The sequence below is a fragment of the Erpetoichthys calabaricus genome, chromosome 2, assembly GCF_900747795.2.
Source record: "Erpetoichthys calabaricus chromosome 2, fErpCal1.3, whole genome shotgun sequence".
Classification (NCBI taxonomy): Eukaryota; Metazoa; Chordata; class Cladistia; order Polypteriformes; family Polypteridae; genus Erpetoichthys; species Erpetoichthys calabaricus.
This window is the reverse complement of record NC_041395.2, coordinates 119,295,030-119,319,420: the sequence shown is the minus strand read 5'-3', so window position 1 is coordinate 119,319,420 and position 24,391 is coordinate 119,295,030. Positions and strand designations below refer to the sequence as shown.

Here is a 24,391-nt window from a genome sequence, read left to right as displayed (position 1 = left end):
TGAAAACGTGCAAAACGTTTTTGCTAAAATATTGTTAAATATATACTTCCTGAATTATCAGTGCACATAATAAAAAGGAAACCTAAAGCCTCATGGGAATGACTTTTTGAACTGAAGACCCACCTCTCCCTCTGCTGCATTGGTCAGGAATCTTGTCTTTAATTCAAAAAGTAATTTCCATAAAGCCTTAATTTTCCTTTTCATTATCTATGCTAATAATTCTGGAGATATATATTTAATAATATTTGAGCAAAAAAGCATGCATTCTGCACATCTTAAGCATGCAACTGTATAACTAATATGTAGATTATGCAACATGAGTACTGTACGATTTTTTCTTTATTTTCCTCATTGAAGTTTGTCACATCATTACCGCTGAACAGCGTTAAACACTACTGCCTTCTATTATATCAAATGTTTTTCTCTACATTTTGCATAAAAAGAAAAGATTAAAATTTTTCTTGGCCATCTCTACAAACCACATGAGGTAAGTAAGATTAAAAAAAAAATATTGAAGTATTCTTTTAAGTAATAGTTTTATCGTCTGCTTTACTAGGTAAAATATAAATAAACAGTGAGTTCTCTATCATCTGACATGCAGTATAAATAAACTAACACCAGCACAGCATTCTCAAAACTGCTTAATCCAATTAAGGGCCACAGTGAGGGTGGTATTTTAAAATCCTAGGCACCAGGCAGAAGCCATCTATGAGCAGTTTACCACAGAGCCACTCATGCTCACACACATACACCTAGTGTAGAATTAAACTTTATTTAACATGCACATCTTTAGGGCTGTGGGAATAAAACTGAACTGCAGTTTCACACAGACTGCAAACCAGTATTAGAATTAAATCCTAGGATGCTGGATGCTTTAGTGCTATTCAGTAAGGCACAGTGCCCCTGTGTTTACCACCTGTAACATGCAAGTGACTTACTGAGTTCTGAAACACAACATTTATTGTACAACTGCAATTTTTATACAGAGCAGATTTTCCACCTCAGTTACACATCCAGTCAAAACTTTTAGAACACATCAGTTTTTCTTCAAATTTAATCAGTTGAAATGAAATGAGTGATCTAAAATGGTGAAAGGGTAAGCAGTAAATTCCCAGAGGTTTAAACTTGAAGTATAGGATAGCAAAAACTGAAAAAAGGGAAATATAATATTACAAATGGGCCTTCTTCAGGGAAAAACTAATAGGTTACAACCTACAGATGTCCTGCAGCAATTAAAGTAAATTAAGCCTTACAAGTTGAAGCAAACAATTTGCATAGGTGTCTCAACTTCTGTTAATTACTTAAAAACCCTGTGTCTGTCTTAAAGCACAGTTCAAACAGACTGTGTTACTACTACTGGAAAAACAGGTGTTCTTAAACTTTTGACTGGTACTGTACATTCACTGACTATTGCAGTGATTCAAATCTGATTGCATATTTGACTCATAAAATCAGCAAAAATCTAAAAAAAAAAAAAAAAAAAAAAAAAAATCGATCTGCCCTGTAGCTTTTAATGTAACAGACATTTACTGTTGAGGTCTAAGCCTAATTTAGTAAGGCAACTTTAAGTTCACTCTTTGGTTATGCAAAACAAGGACATTTGTCAAAAATGTGAACTTTGTAAGCATCGTTTAAGAGCAGTACCAACTTCAAATAGGCACAGGAAAAGATGCCAGCAAAACAACTACAGTATTATGAATTTACAAACTGGTCATCCCTTATATAATGCCCTAGGCTATGTAACACTGAGCAGCAGGTTAGACATCATTAGTCAAGTCCTCTGATGTGCTTGGATTGCCTCTAAATGTGACACATTTCCCTTGAAACCTTAGGACACTGCGACTCTACAGACACCTGTCTTATGGATAATCCTGCTATTTAGTTCGTTCAAAAGCCTGAAAGGCCAGCTGTCCAGTCCTTCTTGATTCAGAGGGAAGCAGCGCTCTCTCTGTATATACGACCCAGTCACGTGAGTTGGCACCATGAAATCCTGAGAGACTGACGAGGTTCACGTAACAAGCATACAGTCCACTACACAAATGGAATGGTCAGTATCGAGCCGTGTTTCTATTTATTTTATGTATCTCGATGTACTCAATAGCAATGCAGACTTTGTATTTTAAAGCAGTAAGAGAGGTTGCGGACTGTTCTGGAATTATTAAAGCATTCCAGCACTCAGGTTATTTGCTGAGAGAAAATACTAATAAAAACAGTATAATTCACAACATAACAGGAATTACAGAAATAAATACTTCTGTGCAAAAAATGGTAATACTTTTCCTATTAAAATGCATGTTTAATTACCGTAGGTAGTAATCACTACTATTGTCCTGATAGACAGAGACAAAACACCATATAAATAAGTGCAATTTAAAAGAAGCCAATGCAAAATTAAACTACTGCATTTAGTATTCTATATAAAAGTTACTTAAAAATGACACTTACTTAAAATGGAGTAATTTAACATCACCTCATAAGGCATTATTGTGGAGAAGCATAAATGAATCATAAATTTGTACACAGAGTAGCAATCTTAATTCTAATGAAAGGCCCAACAGAACTATGTTCCACACTAAAATAGTTTGACATAAAAATAGTTAACAGAAATTAACTATCGATTTTAATACCCAAATAATTCAAAATGCAACATGTGTACTTTTCGTCAGCTATTACTATTTTTAATACAGTATATCAGAGATTTCTCGTGTTAAGGACTGTTCCCGATATGAGAGATGCTAAGTCGTTCATGCAGGATTCGCAATAATTGCAAGCTTAAAGAAAAATAGTTTAAATTGCGAACTTGCGGGACGCACACACAATGCTAGTTGCTATCATTAAAACAGGATAGCGCTAAACTATATTTGGACATCGATAGACAGAAAGCGACTATAGTCCAAAAAGAATACAAAACAAGTATATCCTACGTTTTATTGCATGAAATTACTTTGCTGTTAGAATTGTTACAAGACTGTTAAAACACCTACGCAAAAAACGGGTCATCTTCGAACATCCTGAGGTGACTGCCACTGCCAAACATCTTCAAGTGTGGTTACGGAGCTTGTTAATAACGACGACTGCAAACTCTACATCTGCGAGGAGGTAATACTGGAGACTTGCGGTAAGTTGCGAGAAGGTCACTGCAGAGCACGTGATCTCTCCCTCGCCCTCTGATAGGCCAGTTGACGGAGGAAACTACCAGAATCTGCGCGAATGTTGTGGATTTCTGCTGTCATGGCAACGCTAGCTGCGCGCCAGCTGGAAAGTTCTGCATAGAATCCTTGGGGGCTGTGCCGAGTTGCCCAAATGCAACATTAGACTCGTTCACAAACGAGAGGAGACTATTGTGTGCATCAAGCTCGGTTGGTTAAGTAATAGCTAAGTTGTCTCAGTATGTCTTCCGGACAGTTTTTAAAAACAGGATATTAAAATTAAAACAGGCGAATACGGAAATAAAAAAACATTATTAAGTAAACTTTCTAGTAGACTAATGTATAATATGTAAGTGCTAAAAATGTTAATTAACATAAACTTGCCTAATTTCGAGTGTTCATAAGAAATCTCACTACTTAACTTCATAAGGTAGAAGTATGTAATAAACAAGGAACGTCATGTATTTGAAATATTAAAATTCAATTTAGTCTAAATATTTTCGATTGTAATACTAAAGGTTTAAAAATCAAAAATTACATTAGAACCACTGACCTTGAAATAGTCTAAAACGATACCCCACATGCATTTGTTTGTCATTTTTAATGGTCTGGGAGTGGCTATTAGAGGGCTAGGGCCACTGGTGAAGAATCAGATCTCAAAATATTATTAAATATGTGATATAATAGCATACAACTGTATTTCACATGCTTATATAACCAATTTTCATTTTTTCAAAGTTTTGTGCAAAGCAATAACTTTGACCCCTCATATGTCAGGTTAAACCCTGAAGGTCAACCGATACTACATCTGATCATTTTGAACTGAAGGCTCCTATTGGTTTTCTTTTTATCATGTTTACTTTCCTGCACCAAAAATAAGGGTATTACTGGTCTAGAGGGCTAAAAATATGGGGGAACCCCAAAAAGCTTGACGTCTTGCATAACTAGACATCAAGACATGTCAAACAGTATATGATAAGTGGGGGTTTTCTTGTGCCATCAGAAAGCACTGGACAATACAAACTGGAGTGGTTTCAAAGTGTTCCGATGTCATTCTTGTAAACAAAATCATTGAGCATTGCAGTCTTCACCGTCCTGCAGACAGGTACTGACATGGCCTATGTGCAGTCTTTTTCTCAGATTAGAATTGTGTTCCTAATTCTCAGTCCTATGTTAGCTTATTTAATGATTAGATTTAGACTGTTAAAAAAATAGACATATGGAGATATGATAGATGGAGATATTAATTTATCACAGGTGATCTTTTCAGGCATATCACAAGTGAAATTTTGTACAGGTGGCATTTTTGCACCTTGGAAACACTGCTGAGGATCACCCATTCCTTTGACGCTTTACTTTTTGGAAACTTTCAGATGCCCCATTCGGGGTTGGTTCTGGCCAGTTCCCTGTGCTGCTTAGATAGGTGGAAAGAAGGCTTCCGTTTGGCCCCTCAGCAAGTCCTGAAACGTTTGCATCATGTTATTAATTCCACTTGCACGTCAACATTTGAGAAAGTGAGATGTTTGGCATTTTTGGAGAAGCATACTTACTTATATTATCAAAATATGCACTTGTACAAAAATTGTTAATCTAATAAACTTTATCATTTTTTAATTACTAAAGATACTAAAAGGAAAAGCATTAACATTTATTGCAAGTGGACTGGTGCCATATGCGGGTTGGACCTTGTTTAGCCTGATGCTGCCAAGATTGACTCCAACCCACCCCCAAGTGAATCTGCACTACAGTAAGTAATCAACAAATATTGTGAAAATTAAATTATTTTTAAATTATTTTTATTAATTCTGTGCACTGCATGAAACCCTGGTGTGATAGTAAGATAGTAAACACATGCAGATTGTGGAGAAGGCAGCACAGAATGGTATCAGAGTCCAGCTGCCTCCTGTTCAGGGCATGTACGACACTTGCCATCTCAGAACGTCAAACAGTATAATTAAAAACCTCAGCAGTCCTGCACAGCTGCCTTTCTCACTCCTACTATCAGGCAAATGGTGCAGGGCTACTGGCGCTCATACCCGTAGATTCAGGGATGGTTTCTATCCACAGCTTGTAAAGTAACTGAACAGCCAGACACAGTAAGAAACATTGAAACTTAAAGAACACTTTATATATATATATATATATGCTGTATATATATGTCCTGTAAGTCACATGCTAAGTATACTCTTTTAAATTTGTGAGTGTGTGTGTCTTTGTTGGCATTGTATTATAGTCTGATGAGATAGCAGGTAAGAATTTCATTGTACTAAGTACACGAGACAATGAACTTGAACTTGTTAAATGTTCTGTACATTTACACATGATATGCTTTGTCATTCAGCAGAATACCTTCTTGTACTGTTTATTTAAAGGAATACTCCATCCAAAAATGATATTTTGTTCTGTTACGTATCCCATGTAGTTTGTAGCGATGGCCCGAAAAAAAGTTTTAATCACATGTTTTCATGCAGAACAGGAACAAAAAAGTTTATGATACAGTATAATCAAACTTAATGGTGAGTAATGCTGTGCAATGGCAAATAATGTGAAAAATGTCCATGGAGAAAAGTAATAAAAATATCACATTCATCGTTTCACATAATTCACATGCCAGTTATCCAGTCATATATTCCAAACATAAGCATTTTTGCTAAAATATTGTTGAACACATACAGTACTGCCTGAAAAGTCAGTGCACATCATAAACATGAAATGCAGCCCTATAATACTACACTTTTGAAAAGAACAACCGCCTCTCTCCCCCGATTCATTTGTCAACAGTCCTGTCTTCAGTTCAGAAGAGCAGAATTATGGGAATGCGGTGCTTACGACAAAAATTATGAATTTGTTTTAGCACAAAAAGAAACTGCTAGTTGGATGTATGTGATCATTACATAAAAAAGGTTTTGACCTTTAAAAAAAATTAATAATCTAGGGATCAAAAACATTTTCACTTGGATTACTGCTTAAACAGTTTACAGGCACAGGTCTCCAAACTCATTGCCACAGTCGTTCATTTGATAGTCATGATTGGAATCTTGCAGCAAACTTTAGGAGCTACAGCTGCAGCGTGACCACTTACAATCATTAATGAACTTTAGATCCACCACCCAGATAGAGACTTGAATAGTTGTGGGTTTCTTAATCAGTATAAGATTACTTCTCAGCTGCCATCAACTAGCTTTGACATAGAAAAGGCAAAAATGGCATTTATTACATTGTTGCTCTCAAAAAGGCAACTGCTATTACAGATAGCAATCACCCAGTCTTCAACAATTTGGAAACATTTCTTCAAGAGTTTCGTGCAGTACGTAATGCTCCAGAAAGAAATTCATTGCCACATTTTAAATGGAACAGTGAACTTACTGGGGAATGTCTAGTGTCATTGAACATTTTTGTGGCAGGCATGGGTTGAGATGACACCACTTTAATTTCAGCTTGTAGAAAAAGGCAGTCCGAGGAACTAAAAATTGATATGACAGGTTATGACATCAGTGATCTGACACTCCCATTGAACTGGCTGAGTTATTGATCTAAAGGAAAGATGGGGTTATGTTCCAGTTGTGTAGACATGAGTCATCTGGTGAACAAATGAGATAAACTTTAGGGAAAACTAGCTGGGTCACTCTCAGCTGGAGTGCTTAGAGTAAGAAGCACTTCCCAATCCTATACATACAATAGCTTTAGGATTCAGACTCTTACTGCTAGGAATATTCACACACATGAATAGATTTCATTAGCTCATCACTTGTCCAACAGTCAGAATTAAGACTCAAAAAACAGATGATGGTCCAATAGGCAATGAATTTATTAAGTTTGTTACCTCCTTTCCTCCATTGTCTAGATTAGGCTACCATGAAAAAATCTACTTTTTATAGAGAATGGAGTTCCAGCAATGACCACCAGTGGGGCAAACCAGCCCAACTTGGTGCTGGTCCCAAGCCAGGATAAATGGAGAGGGTTAATGTCAGGAAGGGAATCTGGCTATAAATCTTAGGTAAAATGTTAGTGATGGAATCAATCCAATCAGCTTTGGAAAATGCTAGGGTGTACCCCATAGGCAACACTCAGGGGCCTTGCCTGACCTCTGTGGGAATTCAGGGAGGGCTTCTACGCCAGGGGTCTTCTTTAAGTCCTCACCTTTTTAATCTGGTTATGGATGTGTTGAGTCATTGGATAAAAGATCAATCTCCCTGGTGCAGGTTTTTTGCTGATGACATTGTGTTGCATAGCACCAATGGAGAAGGGCTTTGGAAGATAGAGGGTTGAAAATAAATAGGAGGAAGACAGAATATTTGAGGTTTAATGATGATCAGGATTCAGATGTTAGCCTCCAGGGAGAGCTATTGAAAAGAGTGGATATATTGAAATATCTAGTATCAGTAGTAGCCCAAGATGGAAAACTAGATACAGAGATAACCCATAGAGTGCAGTGTGGACGGAAGAAGGTATCAGGAGTATTGTGTGATCAAAGAAATAAGGCAAACATTTGGTAACACCAACAATGATGTATGGAGCCGAGACATGGGCAGTAAAGGGAGCACAGGAGAAGTTAGATGTGGCAGAATTGAGAACGTTGAGCTGGATGTGTAGAGTTATAAAAAAGGACAGAATAAAAAATGAGACAATCAGAGGTACAACGAAAGTGGGAGAGATATGAGGTGGTGTGCACATGTGATGAGGGGAGAGAAAATGAAGAGGGATAAACATGAAAGTACAGGGGAAGAGAAAACAATGGAGGCCAAAACGGAGGTGGATGGATAAAGTAAAAGATTTGAAGGAAAAGGGCTTGACTGGTGAGGAGGTGTAGGACTGAACTGTTTGGAGAATGTTGGTCAAGCACATCGACCCCACATAGAAGTAGGAAAACATGAAGTAGTGGAATGGAGTTCCAGCATTCATTCAGGAATACCCTTTATTTGAAATGGCATAAACTAGGATTAGCTGGAAAAGGAAAGAATTTGAAGCCTGGGGAAAAGGTTAGTTTGGTCAATGCATTACAAAGATTAACATGAAAACAAATTGTCTATGTATCTTCTTGAAGTTTCACTGTAACAACAACCTCCGAGAAATATCACTGCTCCTCAAATGTATATCATAAGCAGGAGAGTTGCCCCCACGTTTATTCCGTTTGTGCCACTGACCTCCTGTCCAGATGCTATGCTCTGTTTAATCTGGAAAAGAAGGGTGCAAATAATTACATCAAAGATAATTTAGAGAATTGTTTTATTAGGTTGTGATAGGACAGTGTTTTTGTTTATTGAGAATGATGGCTGCCTGTGCCCCTGTATTGACCGTAGAGAATTAAATAAAATAACCATCCACTTCCTTTGATCTTGCACCTTCTTAATCACATAAAAGACTTGACAGATTCCAAAAACGAGATATCAGATGTTTGTATAATTTCATTCATACTTGTGCAGGTGACAAATGGAAAACTGTGTTTTACAAAGGATCAAGGTATTAGAATACCTTATCACGCTTTAATCATTTGGTCAGCACCTCTGTCATTTTGAAGCCGTCTGTCACCAACCTGCTTAGTGATGTGTTAGGAACGTACATCTTTGTGTATGCTGATGACATTCATATGTATTCTCCTAATTTCAAAAGACATACTGGACATGTTGGAGAATGATGGGAATGTGAATTGCATTATACTTCAGTGCTGGTTTGGGCTTTCAGGTATCACACTCAGGACTGAGAATGGCTAAAGCCAAAGTTTATACTATTCAGGAGTGACCAATTACAAACTCTACTAAATTTTGCCAGTAATTATCAGGGCTTTAAAGAACTTTACTGCTGTAATCTCAGCCATTACTTGTTTATCTAAGAAAATCACTAGCCCTAGCAGCCTAAGCGGTGTTTGACAGATTGAAGATTTTATTTATTTTTGCTCCAGTATATTACTTTACAACCTTTTTAATTAGAAGTAGAGGATTCAAGCATTTTTGTCATCTTTCTCTCTCTTAATTACTGTTGAATTGATGTTGACTCATGGAGACGCTGTGGATAGTGTTCTGAATTGTTTTCAATTGTCTGCTAAGACTTGACAGAGGGGCATCCATGGCTGCAGTGTTTGTATCCATCCACCACATTGCAGGTCTTCTTCTTTTGTGTTGAATTTCGACTTTGCTAAGTATGATGTCCTTCTCCAATGATCTTTCTCTGTGTATAATATGCTCAAAGAAAGATAGGATCAGATGACATTTGAGCTTCCAAAGATAATGTGGCTTGGTCTGTTCCAGTACTAATGGATGTGTTCTCCCAGGCTGTCCAGGGTAGGCATTGGATTCTTCAACAACTTTATAATTCAAAAGTGTCTATTGTCTTCCATTCCATTTTCTTCACTGTCCAACATTTGCATTCGTATGAAATAATTAGGAATATTACGGCTTGAATGAGCCAAATCTTTGTGTGCAAAGTGACATCCCTGCACTTGAGAAATGTATTCATGTTGTTCATGGCTGCTCTGCCAAGAGAAATTTGTCATTGAATTTCTTGGCTGCTTGCTACCTCATTATTGATCATCGATCCAAGTAGGTTGAAGCCGACTGTTATTTCCTTTTCTTTTCCATCCATTGTAAAGTTGTCCAGCATGCCAGTTGTTACGTTCTTCGTCTTCTTCAAATGATATCTTCAAATAATGTTGTTTGATCTTGGTAAGAAAATGCCTCAGATGGTCTTTGGTTTCTGCTAATATTGTCATGTAAAGATTGATTAGTCTTTCATTAACTTTCACCGCCCCCCTCCCCTTTCTTCTTCATAAAGTTCTTCTTCTCTGATGATTTTACTGTGTATAAGTTTACAGACCATCAAAATCTGTTTTACTTAAAATTGAGCAGAACACATGTCAAGCCAGAAGGGTGTTGTTCTTAAGCTGCTTTAAAATCATAACATCAAATACATCAAGAAGCAAAGAGGCAAAAACACAAAAACAAAAGATACTCTTTCTTGCCAGTTCAGGGTTACCAATTGTGAATAAGAACCAGGAACAATAATACTATCTGAGACGTTAATGGCAGCCATTCAAGAACTTAAGCCAGTCAGCATTATCGAAGTGGTACAGAAAGCTCAAAAGAATACAACACAATTTCTTTTTGTATAGCCCAAAATCACAAAAAAGGAGTATTGCAATGGGCTTTAACAGACCCCCCCCCCCCCCCCCCAGCATTGACTCTCTAAAAAGACAAGGAAAAACTCCAAAAAAAACCCTTGTAGGGAAAAAAAAATGGAAGAAACCTTAGAAAAGAGAGACCCTTTTCCAGGTAGGCCGGGCGTGCAGTGGGTGTCAAGAAAAGGGGGTATCACAGTTTGTTCTAGATGAGGATCATCAGGAAGTTTTGAAATCAGGGGTATGATTCTCCTATGTTTGGATCACATCAGAACCTTAAAAACAAGGGAACTGATCGGAAAACTTTTTAATTGGTCCGCTATTCATATGGATGCTGAGTAAAATGTCAGAGTTGTTTTGGCCTTTTGGCAAGACACGTAAGATATTCATGTTGTTCAAGCTATGGATTCTTTGTCTGCTTCTTCTAAGTTGGTTGGCACTCTAATGTCAATAAAAGAGTTGCTTTAGGTTCTTAATACAGATGGTGTTATGACCAGGCCCCACTACTTTTTTTGATTAGGTAAAACTACATGCTAAATAGTTTTTATGCTCCTGCCCTTTGCCTTTTATTGACCAGCTGATTGTGCTGTTTTTTTTTTAACACCCACAGAGTTCTTGACCTACAACTAAACTATAGTCTGATCCAACTTTCTAAACATTCAACCCATGAACTCTAACAGATTTCACAAGTGCCTTTATTTTGCTAATGTCATAAACCCTTCAGTCACAGATTTGTCTTTTTTTTTCTCCACACGCCACACAATCCAATCGCATGCCAACAGTACAGTGTGATTTTATCTCTAGTGTTAGCTTCCTACAGAGCTGATGCTTACTTTACTCGATCATCCTTATCTGACCTTTACAATAATTTTGTTAAATTCTGCTTTCACAGACATTTCTCCGGTGTATCAATGTGGAGATTCCATAGTAACCTTTTGAAAAGAAAAAATTATTCTGTGCTCCACAGCTTTGGTTTCAGTCTCTGAAATATTGTGGGAAGCTATCGAGGACTTTATTTGAGATAACTGAATTGCTCTGCGTGTGATTTGTGAAATCTGGGAGCACCAGTTTCTGAGGTCCCCCCTAACAAGCTTTTTGGACAAGCCTGAAATTTAAAATTCTCTGGAGACCCTGAAAGCATTTTCTAAATATAGTGTTATAAATCACTATGTGTCCATTGCCGAATTTGTGAACAAAAACTGTAGCAGATGGCAGGCAGTTTTTCTCAAGCTGGACCAGGCTAAAAGACTGGAGTGGCATCATGATTTCTGGCAAGAATATGGAGCACAAGCTTTAGGAGGATTTGAAGATGAGGGTGGAATGAATAAATGAACCACCCGACAATGCAGAAAAATATGCTACCCCATTATGTTCAGAGACATGACAAATGTAATGACTTTATGACAAATCATTTTAGTATGTGTAGAAAAAGTGTCAATACATGCACTCTTCTTCTTCTTTCGGCTGCTCCCATTAGGGTTTGCCACAGCGGATCATCTTCTTCTATAAATCACAAAACAAATCATATAAACTAAAACGCACCACAGGTATGTACTATCTGTTAACCTTATATTTGAACATTGTACAATTTTTAATAATGACACAATATGTCATAGAGTCAGAAAGGGCCTAACAATGGCATGGAAAAGAACCATTACCCTGCTTAGCATTCTATTTACCCCTGGAAAGATAAGCCAAAAACACTGAATTATTTTCAACATGAAAAAATGTTGTTAGATGTAACAGAAACATGTACATAGTGAAACATTAACATAAATACAATAGGATAAAGTTATGTCTAGTGTCCACTGCTGCACTGTGCTGTGATACTGTATGTTTTGAGACAGTCACTAATGCATAGCCCAATGTTGAAATCAGGGTAGTAGAAGTGTGTTTCTTTGTGCGATTTTCTTTTTTTTGTGTTGCTTACACACAAGATGGTAGAATGTCAGTGCCTGATCTGAACTATCGACACACCTCTTGTGTTATTGAAGGCTACCACAGTTTAAGTCTTAGTGACTTCCACATTTGCTCTGACAGTTACATTGACAGTTGCCTCATTGTGAACAATGCTTAGGGCGCTAACACCTTGCACTTGACCATAATTATTTTTCCTTTTTGTCATGCAGCTACTGTTGCACCGTGCTGAAGGTTCGGTGGTTCAGTGCCTTATCATGCATCAGTTTCACTTTCCATGTCAATTTCAGTTGACCAACTCCCATCATCATCATCACTATCGCTCAATTTGAGCAATTGTTCCGCTACAGTTCGTTCTAAAACTGCCTTTATGGCTTTTCGTTTGTCATTGTGTTTTTTTGTTGGAGGCTCCGCACCACTCATGAATATTGATGACAAACCTTGGAGTGGCGAAACACATCGAAGTATTCACACTTTTTTGCAGTCTGATGTTATTTCATCCACTAGATTCCAGCATTATACTGCCCCAAGCATTATTCAGTCTTAAAAATGTAAAGCTAATCATTAAAAGTCACCCTGAGGGTAAATGCCAAGAAGGTTAAATGATGATTGATCCCTCAGCAAAGATGTGTTCACTAAGAGTCTCACTCTAAATGGCTGTACTACTGAGATGGCACGGCTGCAAGGTGAAGTGCGATCAGCATGTTCTGCCTCTCCTCAGCTAGATGGACAGCAGCATATCTCGCTGCTTACCGGTGACAGAACTTAACTTGTGGCTGTGCATGCTGCTGGTTACATTTACTGATGTATCACCAAAAAAAATTACAGTGGGTATAATGAAAGTAAGTGCATTTTTTACATCAAAGAGCATTACACTAAGTATTGTACATTAGACATAAATGAACAAAAGACCTGTGTGTGTATGGAGCAGTCCGCTCTGCTCATGCTCAACCACAGCCACTAGACGGCACATACATGCACTTTTAAATTTTTTCGGTGCTTGCATGCACCTAAGTTTTCACTACAAAAGACCTGTGTGCAACAAACACCGCTGCACAACAACGACGTTGTGCTACTGGCAGAGATGAAGAGACACAACTTCGAAAAAAAGCTGCGGCTCAACAACATGTAAGTGAAACACCTCAGAAAAGGAGGGCAAGGCTTGATGTTTTCACTAAAAACATTGCCTATCTGGAGGTATTTTCTCGAGACAAAGATTAATAGGATTCGTAAGCCAATGATACGGCTAAGATATGGTATCACCAGTGTCTTCTTACGAAAGCCAGCGGGGCAGCAAGCACAGATGGATGCACATCCTCTGCACTGGGTAATTCTTAAGAGTCAGCTGACGCCTCTCCAAGTTCACAAATATAGTAAAACTGCTAGGGAGTCTTTGGGTTATTTTTTGTCCTCAAGACCACATGCTAGTCTATGTTTGTTTCTGTCTGTCCAGCAACTACAGTGCCAGTCAGCCAAATTCACTGACCCCTTTGAAAACAGCACTGATCTGTTTCCAATTGACTAATTCCTGCAGTCCCTTGCATGCTCTGAGAACGTTTCTAAAATTGAGTACTTTGATTTTCCATTATCAGCCAGTTCCACAACCTGAGTATCAATATGTCAACATTCATCCTAATCGAGAAACTAACTCAAACCTGTCTAGACTCGACATTTGTGCCTGACAAGGGAAATTCTGTTAAAGTTTGAGCAAGCAACTGAGCAAAACCCAAAAAGCTAATTCAGAACATTCAAAAGGCAATATAAACACAAGCAAAATCACAATTAGAGATGTATCCTGAAGCTAGGGTGCCAGTTACCATCTGTACCCCCCTTTTATATCCACAACATACTGAAGGTAATTCACGTGAATGGCAGTGAATAACATCACACAGTACAAGTTTTGGTAACAATTTAGTTTGGGTACTGCAAAAATGTAGCAAAGGCTTCTTTGGGTCTTCAGAACACTTCTTCATTTCTGCAATGTAACCTACTAACAAAACTTCTCTTTGGAGTGGTTTGAGGTGGCCTTTGAAACATTTCACTTGATATTACATATTTAGTATAAAACCTGTGAATCCTTCATATTAACAAGTAATTTTACTACAAGTCAATATGCCACCCAGCACAGAGACGGATAACCCATCTACTGATGTGTTGTAAGTGTTATGAAGTCCTAAAGAAGCCATTGTTAAGGTTGTCTAACATAAGAGAAAATGTGTAATAGATGTGTTTTAGAAGTACCTAAACTAAAGTTTTACCCAGGTTACATCAAGGTAGTGGAACATGGGTGTCAAACTACAGTTCTGGAGGGCCACAGTGACTGCAGGTTTTCATTCTAACCATCGTCTTCATTAGTGACCAGTTTTTGCTGCTAATTAACTTCTTTTGCCTTAATTTTAATTAACTTGACTCAGGCCCCTTTGTTGTTTCCTAATTAGCAGCCAAATAATAATGAGACACAAAATAAGCCGCCTCATAACCAGCTCACCTGTGCCCATCACACAATATCTGAAAAGAAAGAAAGGTGATGATCTCAATAAGGTTGATCTCTCAGGTCACCAAAACTTCTTGACAATGTTCTTAGAAAAAAAAAGAAAATCAACAGTTTTGGAAATGTCTGCTGTGGCAGAATGAGAGCAGCAACAAGCCATGGAATTAAATAACGGGTTTCATTAACAGCAAGAATCGGCTTCTCATTACGAGATTGGTTGGAGTGAAATTAGTTGGAGTTTGAAATCCCAATTTAGCTGGTCATCGTTTGGTTCGTTTTACATCTCACTTCTGTTTGGTTGTCATTTAATGAAGAAAGGAATAAATTCAGAGGACTGAATTCTTAAAAAGAGGGCCATTAAAATTAAGGGAAAGAAGTTAATTATCAATGAAAACTGATCACTGATTAGGAAAAGGGTTAGAATGAAAACCTGCAGCCACTGTGGCCCTCCAGGCACCAAGTTTGACACCCCGCCTTTAAAATATTCTTATTAATGGGAAAAATGGTAAACCAAATAAATCAGAACTACAAGCAACTTTTTTTAATGAAAACAAGCACTGAGCTGCTTGCCTAAATTCTTGCTTTTGGACTGCAAAGTATCAACCCCCAAACTGTTCAGTTTGAACAGTTAAACTGGAAGCACAAGTATTAAAATATAATAAAAACTGTTTAGTCCAATTGCAGTTATCCTAAAACAATAGAACCTTTCGTGCCTTTCCAACTCAAAGACGTGCTCAGCAATGTTGGGTTTTTTTTTTCCTTCAGTCTTCTGGCTGAAGCCTACAACACGCTGCATGTATCATGACCCAAAAATCCTTCAAAGCTACATGTCTCGTATTATTTTAGATAACACTCCCAGTGGCCCATAGGTTGAGAAACGTTTTTTCCCTCATTTTTTACATTCTCTGTTCTTGTTATCGAAATACCTTATTCTTTGGATTTACTCAACTTCACACCAGAAACCATTTCTTTTTAAAGGATATTAAACATCAAAGCCCTATGTTTAGTTCCCAAATGTGTGTCTTCAAAGTTGGCGAGTCCTCATTTCATTCTCCAGAACTGCGTGTAGTGCCCATTAAAAAAGGGTTCTGATAATACAATCTGAGTTCTGGTGGAACTTGTGGATGAAACAGAACATAACTCCCAACTGCCAAGAATGGTGTGAATATTTTTATAGAGCTCCTTAATACCTTTCTATTGTCTACTTTTTATTTTCATCTTTTGCTCACTGCCTGGTTGCTATCCATATTTAGATTACATTGAATTGACATCTTATTAGGTATCTAATTTTGTTTCATTCTTCCTTCGGTCTTCAAAATAGCATACATTCATCTGGGCACGGATTCTACAAGCTGGCGAGTTGTTAACAGGGAGGGACTTGGGTCCGGGCTGGCCTGCAACAATCGAATGGACACCAACAATCCATGCACTCCTTGCTGTAAGTAAAGTCATATGCTATACTTACCAATATTAAAATACAGTCTGCATAGATGCTGCACTGCCCCCCTAACTCTCCCTTACTTAGTGCTGAGACTCTTACGGCCCCTTTGTCCCCTTGCTTCTCACTAACTGTGCTCTTCCACTCTGCAGATGCTGCACTGGACTGAACCAAGACAGACCATGAATACATTGTGAAGACTGATGCATGGACAAAGGTACGTGCTCGTCCTGACTAAACATCTGTTCACTGCTCTCTCACTGATTAACACTCCGCATTTGTTTTAAAATAAAGTATACAATAGTTTATATCTTTGGCTACATCAAACTCTTAAGAGTTCTAACAAACTTTCCTGTCTTTCGTGCTATCATAAGCATCCACTTGCACACTCTGACCACCCTGCATCAACCCTGTGCCCATAAATCTCTCATTTTCTTACATGTTGCTGCCCCTTATTGCAGTGAGTTAAACTCTTTGTCTCTTACTTTTCGGCCCTAACCTCTTTTCCATTTTTTTGAAGAAATTTTCTTTGTCTCTCTCGTCTGTTCCTCAAGCTCCTCCCCTCTTCTTTGCTTCAGTTAGGTGGTTAGGTTAAGGTGGTGGTGAGCAGCTTGAGGATAAGTAGGATCAAATTTTAGGGGAAGATACTGTGTGGGTCACTTATAGCACATCTGTTTGTCTCACTTTCATGCTCAGTCTCCCAACAGCAGGGCCCCACAGAGACATCGCTCTACCTGGAGTTGTTCCTAGTAGTCCTGATGGACACTCCAGACCTGATTGTTCAGGAATGTTACACTGTGCAGCTGCTGCTGCGAATCGGAGGGCTGCATAATCTTGCTGTAAAAAGCCCTTTTTCAACTCAGTTCTAACATGCTTGGTAGAGTGGAGATCTGGAGATGGTTCAGGCCACTGAAGCAATGAAAACTCTCTATTAAGCCAATGTCCTGTCATACCATTTTCAGTCTTGGGGTATGTCAAATTTGCTGACTGAAGTCACTGATCTCATTGCCAGACAATGTCAAATTAATTGACTGAAAAATCACTGCTGATGTCTACTTCACCAATTCAGTGCCGACTTCCCAGCATAGTCATGCTCATCCCTCTTTGTGAGGGCCAATAGCGTACTGCCTGATGGAGCCATTGCTGTATGAAGGGTCAACAGGTTCAATGAGACACAATCTGCTGTTTTTTGCTTTTTTCCTCATTCTTTCATGGTATGCAAACATACAACATCAGACAGACAGCCTTCTCTTCTCTTTGTAAGGCCTAAAGATGCACATTCCTTACTCCTTGTCGCTCATAATATTAATTGTACTTCCAGTTGAGCATTCATTAGTGGTCAGCCTTCATGCACAAGCCCACATTACGAGTAAAGACAAAATCAAATCTGTTAATTTTATTGGAGTGAGCCACGGGGCACGTCACATTACGAGAGCCACTTCAGAGCGCCGGCGACCACATCTAACTCGCTAAGATTATGTAAATGACAGCTTGAAAAGTCATGCAACATGACAGGCCTTTATGTGTGCCAGAGGAGGATGACATTCTCTACACCGTCACTCGGTCACCACTGGCCTGTACCGTTGAAGACCCCAAACAGGATAGCTTCATTGATTCCTGCTGCTTTCACCTGATCCTTCCATCAGCATGATGCAAAGGGAACCTGGATTTGTGCAAGCAGGTAACTTCTTTCTAGTTCTGATAGTTGTTTGCTGCACTTTATTTTTCCACTGACAACATCACCACCTGATATGCTCTTTGGCTGTTGCATCCCATTTGAGACAAAGTCCAATACGTGATGTTTTCTTACATGACACGCTGATGTTGACTTTGGAGGTCATTTGCCTGATTGTGGCCCATCTGTTGGCTTCTACAATTCTTGCCACTCTCTTCGACCCCTCTGATCCACAAGCTGCTTTTGTTCACAACATTACTTAACATTGATAGTTTTTTTTGCTTTTCACACAGTTCTTGGTCAACCAATGAAACGGTCATTCATGAAAAGCTGATGCTACGACCAGTAAGCCTTGTGCTGATCATCATGCCATGTTCATCCAACTGGCATCCTCACTTTCTGCCCCGACCACCTCAACTCTCATTCTTTATGTCACTTGTGATCAAGGACGTGGTGAGGCCCTAAGCTATACGGCAGAAAGGTATCGACAGTTGTGTGACAGCTGAATCTGACAAGAATGCTGCCATGATGTGTAGCAAACCCATGTGGGGGTGGAGGAAGGGCATTGCCATTAGAACTTTCAAATTATGCACTTAAAACTGCAATAGAAATTGTAGAAATTTGGAGAGGCTCCCTCAGACTGCCTAAAGCCAGTCTTGACGGGGAAGTTGATTTAATGACAAATTGAAAGCTCGGCCCAAAGCATTAACTTCAGCTTTGCCACCAGAATTCAATACACTATTTACAAATACTGTATGCTGCAGCTGCAGTGATTCATCGGCCTAGTTCATGATCACTTCCATCATTTTTTATTGTGACCATGAATTTCGTGATCCATTTCACTCTGAGCAGTTGCTTCTTCTTAGCAAGTCACTCTCTCTCTTTTTTGTATTTTTTTGGAGAGCATCAGGACCTAAGATTGAGAGGTGCTAATTCTGATCCTCATAGTCAGCTGTGAACTACTCCAGTGTGTGCCAAACATTCGGGTCTGATGAGGCCAAGCGGCTGTGCACGAAAAAGCCTGAACAGGAGAGGAGACAAAATGCACCCTTGGCAGAGACCACCGAAGAGTCGACGTAACAACAAGCATGCATGCAGAGGTCTTGTTTTGCAAGAACATTTACCAAACAGCATGAAGAGTAGTCTCAAGCCACATACTGTCATAGCAGGGACATGTGGTTAAAATTCTTCTCCACGTCTACAACTCCCATGACCACTTAAATATTTGTACACATAAAAGGGGTTGGTCAGTTTCATGGCCTGAAAGGAATTTGTGTTATTCTTACTGGATTCGTAATTTATCATCTGGAGTACACCCTGGAGAGGCTTTCACATGCACTCTTGCCCCCTTTTTAAAAACCGAAATCACTACTGGAGTCTGGCAGTTTGGAAGCAAGATGTCCATATCTTGCAAGCAACAGATTAACAAGACCCCCTCACAGTATCTGTTGTTTTCAGCCTCGATCTTGTCTATTCCTGTGGCATTGCTACTACACATCTATTGAAAACACCACAGTAAAGGACGCAACTTAAGCGAGCTAGGATAAGCTCCAGCTTCCCAGTGACTCTACTCTGGATAAGCTAATTTAGAAAATAGATGAATTTCTACTGACTTCTTCCCTTGCCGTAAGGTTCCTGATGTTGAACCTTTAAGAAACTCTGCGATGCGCAAACTACTCCACCGCACCAAAGCTCACAAATCCTGGAAAAATGTTCTTTTAAATGCATATATTTTTAAAAAAATCTAAAACTAAAACAAAATAAAAATAAGACGTCTTTTTATTTCCTGTGCTGCAGGGACAAACTCAGGAAACCCAGTGGCCTGCACTTTGACAGAGCTGATATACGGACAATGGGTGAATGCAGGCCTTTTCTGAATTTTCTTTGAACTTTTCCTAAAACGTCCCTTCTATTTCTGACAGGCTCCCTCCTCCAAGCAGACACTCTATACTCATCAGCACATTTAAGAATTAATCCCCAGCTTCTGCTTTTATTTTATTAGTTCAATATGTCTGTAATCAAACTCTGTGGGCTAAAAATGACCAAAGCTGCCTGCCAGGCCAGACCTCAATGTGATGCTAAAGTTAGAAGGTTCACCTTTTTCAACTCCCTGAGAGAGCGGTTCAGATGTTCTCCTCAGTGCTTTTATGGGGGCGACCTAACATCCTAATTGACTGCCGCTTTTTTATCCTCCCTGAGCCATCCCTCACGGTTCAATTTAGCGAGCATTCAGCCTTCCTAGAAAGCCGGAGAGTCTATCTATCTTTTTATAGAGCCGGCCAAGCAGAATCCTCTTTGGCATGGTGACATCCAATAATGCAGGCCAAGCTGTAGCAATTCGTGCTGATAAAGTATGAAGTGAAAACAATGCAACAGGTGTTCAGTCGTTTCAAGTTTTCAGTGACAAATCGAGTCTGGTAATGAAGTTTTACAAAAAAGGAGGCTGATGAGTTTAATGTGTATGGGTCGCCCACTATGACTTGCTTTGGAAGAAACCAAAATAAATCTAAACAGCTTCATTGGCAATTAGGTGCCTCAGTGCTCCAGAGTACTGAGGGTAACTGCATGTGGACTGAATGAAGCACTTAAACCAACACAAGACCAAGGGGGGGCCACAGCCACACTCACTCACTTATATGAGTGCAACTCAGAGTCCACAATTAGTGCATGTCTTTGGGGTGTAGGAGGGCAACCAGAGTACAAATGGCGTGAGTACCTGAAAAAGGACAGACACTAGAGCCTAGAGGACCCCAAAAAGGACGGCACAGAGTCCATGTACCAAAAACAAAAAAATCAAGAATTCAGTGCTACCACTATTTTGAGTTTCTTTTCCCAAACTATCACTACCATGAAGATTGTTTTTACATTTTTGGATATCTGAATCTGTGTACTGCCATCTTTCATAGGTGGGACATAATGAAGCAATATATGACGTGACAGACAATGGGCACAGCAATTGTAAACAATAGGACTGTGGCCATGTAAATGGGGATGACTTCCAAAAAAAATTCAGAACACAAAATGACCTCACCAGAATAATCTACCCACCTTAATAAGAGGGCAAGTGTCTTGTGCACCTGTATCTGTCCGTCTGGTCGCTATGTCTCTGTTATATGCCGTTTGGTATGGGATTCATAAAAGCAATGCTAATATTTGTGATGTGCCACCTGTTGGAATGAGAAATGCAATACATTTTATTACTACAAATGTCTGTGATGTTCCACTTGTTGGAATGAGAAATACAATGCATTTTATTATTACAAATGTTTGTGATGTGCCAATTGTTGGAATGAGAAATGCAAAGCATTTTATCAGTATAAATGTTTGTTAGGCACTATCCTTTGAAATGAGAAATGCAATGCATTTTATTACTCCAAATGTTTGTGATGTGTCATCTGTTGGAGCAAGAAATGAAATGCATTTTATTACTACAAATGTTTGTGATGCACCATCTGTTGGAATGAGAAATGTAATTCATTTTATTACTACATGATTTACAAAATAGATGATGTACTGCAAGCAATGCTGATTATGTGATAGGAAGAAGAAAAATGAGAGCCCTGTCTTCTGCTGCATGCAGCCAGCTGGTAGTTGTGAACTACTGGGCTGCTGAGTGTGAGGCAAAATGCAAAAGCCAATTACGTGATAGGATAAAGAAGAATGACAGCTACAGCATCTGCTGCCCATCAAGCACATGCAGCCCTGCAACCTGCTGGTAATACCACATTACTGGGACTGGAATCTCGAAGAACTGGAGGTGTGTGTGCTTTCTAGTGATATAATAAATATGGTTCCATCTGTATTTCTTGTTTATTAATTATTTTTTAAACTGTTTTCATGTTTCATTATTACTTTTAGTCTTGTTTTGATATTGAATTATTAAAGTATTTATTTTGTAAGTATCATGTTTATATATTCTCTGATTATGTTCCTTGTGTTCAGGTCCACCCTGATCACTACCAGGGACCACCCTCAGTCTTTACATTGACTCTAAGGAGTTTGATCAGGCATTGCAAGTTGAGGTGTGTGGATGATTCTAGATCAAACTATAAGTACTGCTTGGACTTTATGGATTCATTAATTACTGCTTCTGTCTTTGGAGTTTATTCTTTTGATTACGAATTGGATTTGTTTGCTTTTGGTTTGCCTTCTTAGATATATTTTTCTGCCTTTTTGTTTGTCTTGCCATTTTTATGTTTCCCTTTGTTTGTATAATTATTTATAAGATTCTTTACCTTTGTCTTCTCAAGCCAGAGGTTTAAGGTCATTGTGTCCTTTGAAGGGCATTGTAGTGTATTTTAGACATTTAAAAGTATTTTGAACTTGTTTCAGCCTGAGCCCCATTTTGGGCTTGTACTTTCCTTGAAGTCTACCTATTGAGTTTGGGGCTAGGCTGCCTGGAGAGAGGTCTGTTTATGAGGCTGACAATTGAAGCCAGGTTTTTGTTTATTTTGAAACTTGTTCAACCTTTTTGCCAGTTTTGTGTTGTTTAAATTATAATAATAAATACACAATAAACTTGCAAAAATTCCAAAAAGAGCATAAAGAAACTCTAAAAATATAAACAAAGTCACAGGGAGATCAAGCAGAAAGTGGCTAGGCCAGTCTTAACTTGGGCTGGGGCTCAAACCCAGTCTCTTAGACCTGAGCTAGGACTTCAACTGTGACCTCTTGTGCAGCCCATTACAGCTTCACCCATCCGGGAAAAAGCATCAAACATCATTACCCCCACATAATAATATGTAGACTCAAAACCTGAGAAGGATTCCAGTTAGAGAGTGAAAGAAAGCCCCTCTTAAAACAGAGATGGCAGACCGTGAAAGGGAAGACTGCATTATCTGGCCTACATAACGTAGTGCTGCGAAGGAGCACAATCTAATTTGGTGATTTTTGGGGTTACAAAAGGGACATTTCCAGCTCTAACAACTCTTCTGAGGGTAAAGACCCTGCTGTTTAACATCTTTTCTTAAGATATTTGGGGGCACTAAGGAAGGACATGGTGGTCCAAGGCTATGTGTGGATAGATTGGCATTTGCCATATACTGATGGGGCAGTCGATTTGTCGAAGCAGAATACTGAGTCATGTACTCCTGAATACACTTGGGTACCTTTCCACTTAAATGTGTTTGAAGAACTGCACTTCATAGACATCAGCAGAGTTGCACTGGGGTGCAAAGACAACTGTGTTGAACTGTAATGTTCATCTGGGAAATGAACACCAGGGAAGTTTTCAAAGACCTCTTGGCGTAACAGCCTATGCAGAGACATTATTTTACCCAAGGTCAAATTAACATCCATCATGTCACTACATACCTCATCTCACCTCATCCTCTAAAAATACATTTAACCCAATTCAGGATGGCAGGGGGCTGCAGCCTAGTCCAGCAGCACTGGGTACAGGGCAGAAAGACACCCTGGGCAGGGCACCAGCATCACAGCCAAGTTTGTAATTGCATGTCAACCTAATAAGCACATCTTTGGTGATGTGGGAGGAAAACCCACACAGATATTGGGACAATGAGCAGACTTTACATGATCAACTTCCAGGTGTGGGATGGACACTAGGCACACTAGAACACTAGGCATGTCATGTGAGGTGGCAGTGCTACTGTGTACTTTACAGGCTTCAATTCCTGACCCAGTACTGTACTGGAGTTTGCACATGCTCTGTCTCTGTTATGTACGTCTTAGGGGAAGTGCGATGAATGAGCTAGTATGATTTACTCGGGTTTGTAACTCTGGCTCAAATTCATTCTTTGTTGGTTTAATGGTTTTGTTGTTTTTCAAATGTTATTTGCCTATTTATGTTGTTGAATATATTTGTGGTTTTGAGTTGTCATTTTTTAATTTATGTAATTTTATGATTTTGGTTCATATCATATCATTTTGTTTATTAATGATTCAGTGTTTAAATATTACATAAATACTGTTGCTTTCATTCTATGTGTTTTGTGTGTGGAGCACCCAAGAGGCGGGCCACATGATGTCACTGCAGAAGGACTGCCCTTGGCCTTTATATTTCAGGCTGGGAAGCAGGTCCTCCAGTTGTTCATTGACATTCAAATAGTGCATATTATATTGTTGATGTTTCCATGCATGAATTTGTAATGGTGTACTTCTCGAAATGTAGTTATGTTTCTTGTTGTTTGCAAGTGGAGCCCCCAGAAGCGGGTGCCACCCTGTTATCGCCACAACTGAGCTCTCCCTCTGGATGTATAAGTCAGCTGATAAAGCTCAGGAGTTGGAAATCATTCATTTATGGGAGATTCTGTGATGTGAATATTGTGTTTCCTTACACCCCAGTTTTGCTGATTTATTGTGCTATGTTTAAAGGATTCTGGTTTTTGGATTATATTTTGGGACCCGTTTGTTTAGGATTGCCTTTTATGTAATTCCATTGTGCCTCTTTTGCACTATGAAGCCTTTCTTTGTATTTTTCTGTTTCCTAAAAAATAATATTTGACTTATTAAAGATTGTTGTCTGCTCTTAAATACGTACAAGGATTAATGGTTATCCCTTCTCTTGTAGGGTTTTTGTTGCATTTATAGTTGTTTTGCCAGTTCATAACACTTGCATAATCCAAATCATAGTCACAGAGCTCGGAGTCCT

At 38.9% G+C, this 24,391-nt stretch overlaps 1 protein-coding gene and 1 long non-coding RNA gene across 2 annotated transcripts in view; one reads left to right on the top strand and one right to left on the bottom strand.

Annotated features, from left to right (window-relative positions):
• Positions 1–3,127, bottom strand: part of mlf1 (myeloid leukemia factor 1) — a 45,175-nt gene extending 42,048 nt beyond the window's left edge. The window contains exon 1 of the mRNA XM_028794435.2: positions 2,985–3,127. Within this exon, the coding sequence (XP_028650268.1) occupies positions 2,985–3,037 (53 nt within the window). The 5' untranslated portion in view covers positions 3,038–3,127. The remainder of the gene's footprint in view (positions 1–2,984) is intronic.
• On the top strand, positions 1,863–18,266 carry LOC127526758 (uncharacterized). The gene is made up of 3 exons (XR_007934186.1): positions 1,863–2,047; positions 16,259–16,323; positions 18,075–18,266. It is a non-coding gene; the product is annotated as an uncharacterized LOC127526758 (long non-coding RNA).
• The last annotated feature ends 6,125 nt before the right edge of the window (positions 18,267–24,391 follow it).